The sequence below is a fragment of the Monoraphidium neglectum genome (assembly GCF_000611645.1).
Source record: "Monoraphidium neglectum strain SAG 48.87 unplaced genomic scaffold scaffold01712, whole genome shotgun sequence".
Taxonomy (NCBI): Eukaryota; Viridiplantae; Chlorophyta; class Chlorophyceae; order Sphaeropleales; family Selenastraceae; genus Monoraphidium; species Monoraphidium neglectum.
In genome coordinates, this window is record NW_014011916.1 from 1 (window position 1) to 1,940 (window position 1,940).

General features: G+C 67.6%; 1 protein-coding gene across 1 annotated transcript in view; it reads right to left on the reverse strand.

The window, feature by feature from the left end:
• Positions 1-313: 313 nt before the first annotated feature.
• Positions 314-1,940, reverse strand: part of MNEG_8792 (T-complex protein 1 subunit delta) — a gene marked incomplete at both ends in the record, with an annotated part of 6,822 nt that continues 5,195 nt past the window's right edge. The window contains 4 exons of the mRNA XM_014042734.1: positions 314-388; positions 449-529; positions 1,363-1,584; positions 1,730-1,807. Coding sequence (XP_013898188.1) covers positions 314-388; positions 449-529; positions 1,363-1,584; positions 1,730-1,807 — 456 coding nt within the window. The remainder of the gene's footprint in view (positions 389-448; positions 530-1,362; positions 1,585-1,729; positions 1,808-1,940) is intronic.

The following is a 1,940-nucleotide window of genomic DNA, read 5'->3' on the forward strand; positions in this document are numbered from 1 at the left end:
TCTCTGCAACCCCAAGGAGTGGTCCCTCCGACATCAACGCACTCACCCCCCCCCCTCCCACCTGGATGGGCCGCAGCCCCGCGTTCTCCGCCAGGGTGTAGGGCACCACCTCCAACGCCTCCGCAAACGCGCGCACACAGTAAGACTCCATGCCCTGACGCCGGGCGGGGTGAGGTGCGTGAAGGGGAGAGGACGCGGTGGGCGGTGGGCGGGGCGGCGGCGGCGGCGGCGGCCCCCCAGGGTGGCGGGGGGCGCGGGGGAGAGAGCGACTAGAGAGCATCCGGCCCGGCGCCCGTTCCCCTTCAGGCGCGGCTTAGAGACACAATCTCCGGACGCGCGCGACGCGCACTGATATGCATAACAGTGCATCGACGGCGGCCGCGCGGGGCTGCGCGTTGAAGCGCGGAGCCGCGTGTGGCTGATGATGGTGCTGCATCGAGGGTCGCACCTGCAGCGTCTTGGCCCACTTGCTGAGCTGGTGGGTGACCTCCACCTCGGGTGCGCTGCCGCCCGCAATCAGGAACCGCTTCTGTGAGGGGGAAATGCGGATCAGATCCAGGGTTGTAATTAGCTTTAGGGTGAGAACAACAAAGGTGTGTTGATCAGGGTAACTAAGAAAATTGGGAAAGTGTGGGGTGTAAGGTGAAACTGAGCGTTGAAAATAGGATTGAGGGGTGAATTTCTGCGGCGTCCCGCGGTTGCCCGCTTTTTGGGGAGCCATCCAGCGGAGCGACCGAGAAGTGGCGTTGTGCGTGTGGCCGTGTATGTGCATCTGCTGCAGGCGCGAGCGCTTCCCGGCGCGGCGTGGGGGCAGGCGGGGGCGGCTGGCGTCACAAGGGTGCCGTCGGTGTCTGCGCCGCGGGCGGCGCCGCAACGCCCCATTCCTGCGCCGTGGCGGGCGGCGCATCAAAGGGATTCCAACCTCAACACCAATCCCAGCACCACACACACACACACACACACACACACACACACACACACACACACACACACGCGCGCGCGCGCGCGCGCACCCAGCACCCCCTCCCCCACCTGCACCAGGCAGCGGATGCAGCAGAGCGCGCCGTGCAGCACGACTTCCCCAGCAAAAACACACACACACGCGCGCGCGCACGCGCGCACACGCCCATCGTCCCACCTGCACCAGGCAGCGGATGCAGCACAGTGCGTCGTGCAGGGAGCGGTCCGCCTCGTCCAGCACGAGCATATCCGAGGCCCCACCAACACTCTCAACACCACTCCCAACTTTACCCCCACACACACCCACTCAAAAAAAACACCCACACACCCACACACAATCACCCTCTCTCTCTCACACACACCACATGTCCCCGACATACACACACACGCCCATCGTCCCACCTGCACCAGGCACCGAATGCAGCAGAGTGCGTCGTGCAGGGAGCGGTCCGCCTCGTCCAACACGAGCCGGTTGGAGCCGCGCAGCAGCACGGTGGCGGTGCGGCCGCGCGCCTGGATGCCCGTCACCTTCACCACCCGCCCCTTGCCGCACTGGTGGGTGGGTCGCGGGGTGATTCGTGTGGGCGGAGGGGTTGACAGGGCGCCGGCGGGAGGGCGGCGGGGCTGGGAGGGGCAGGGGCCCCGGCCGGAGGGGCGCGGGGGTCGCCGCGGCAGCAAAATCGGGCCGGCATTGCAGGGGCGGGGTGACATCATCGCGGGGGCGGGGTGACGTCATCGCTAGGGCCAGGTGACGTCATCGTGACCTCACCTCGACGTCCTCCACGAGGTCCGCGCTGCCCAGCTTGTCCGGCCGCATGTGGTCCGGGTGGGCGATGGGCAGGCAGCCCTGGCGGGGGGCGGATGAGTTGCGATGGCCGGGGGTGAGGGGAGAAACATGTGGGAGCTGGAGAGACGCTGTGTCGCCGACGAGTTGGACGTTGCGCCGTCGACACTGTCGCCCTGCCGCCTGTCCCCCCGCC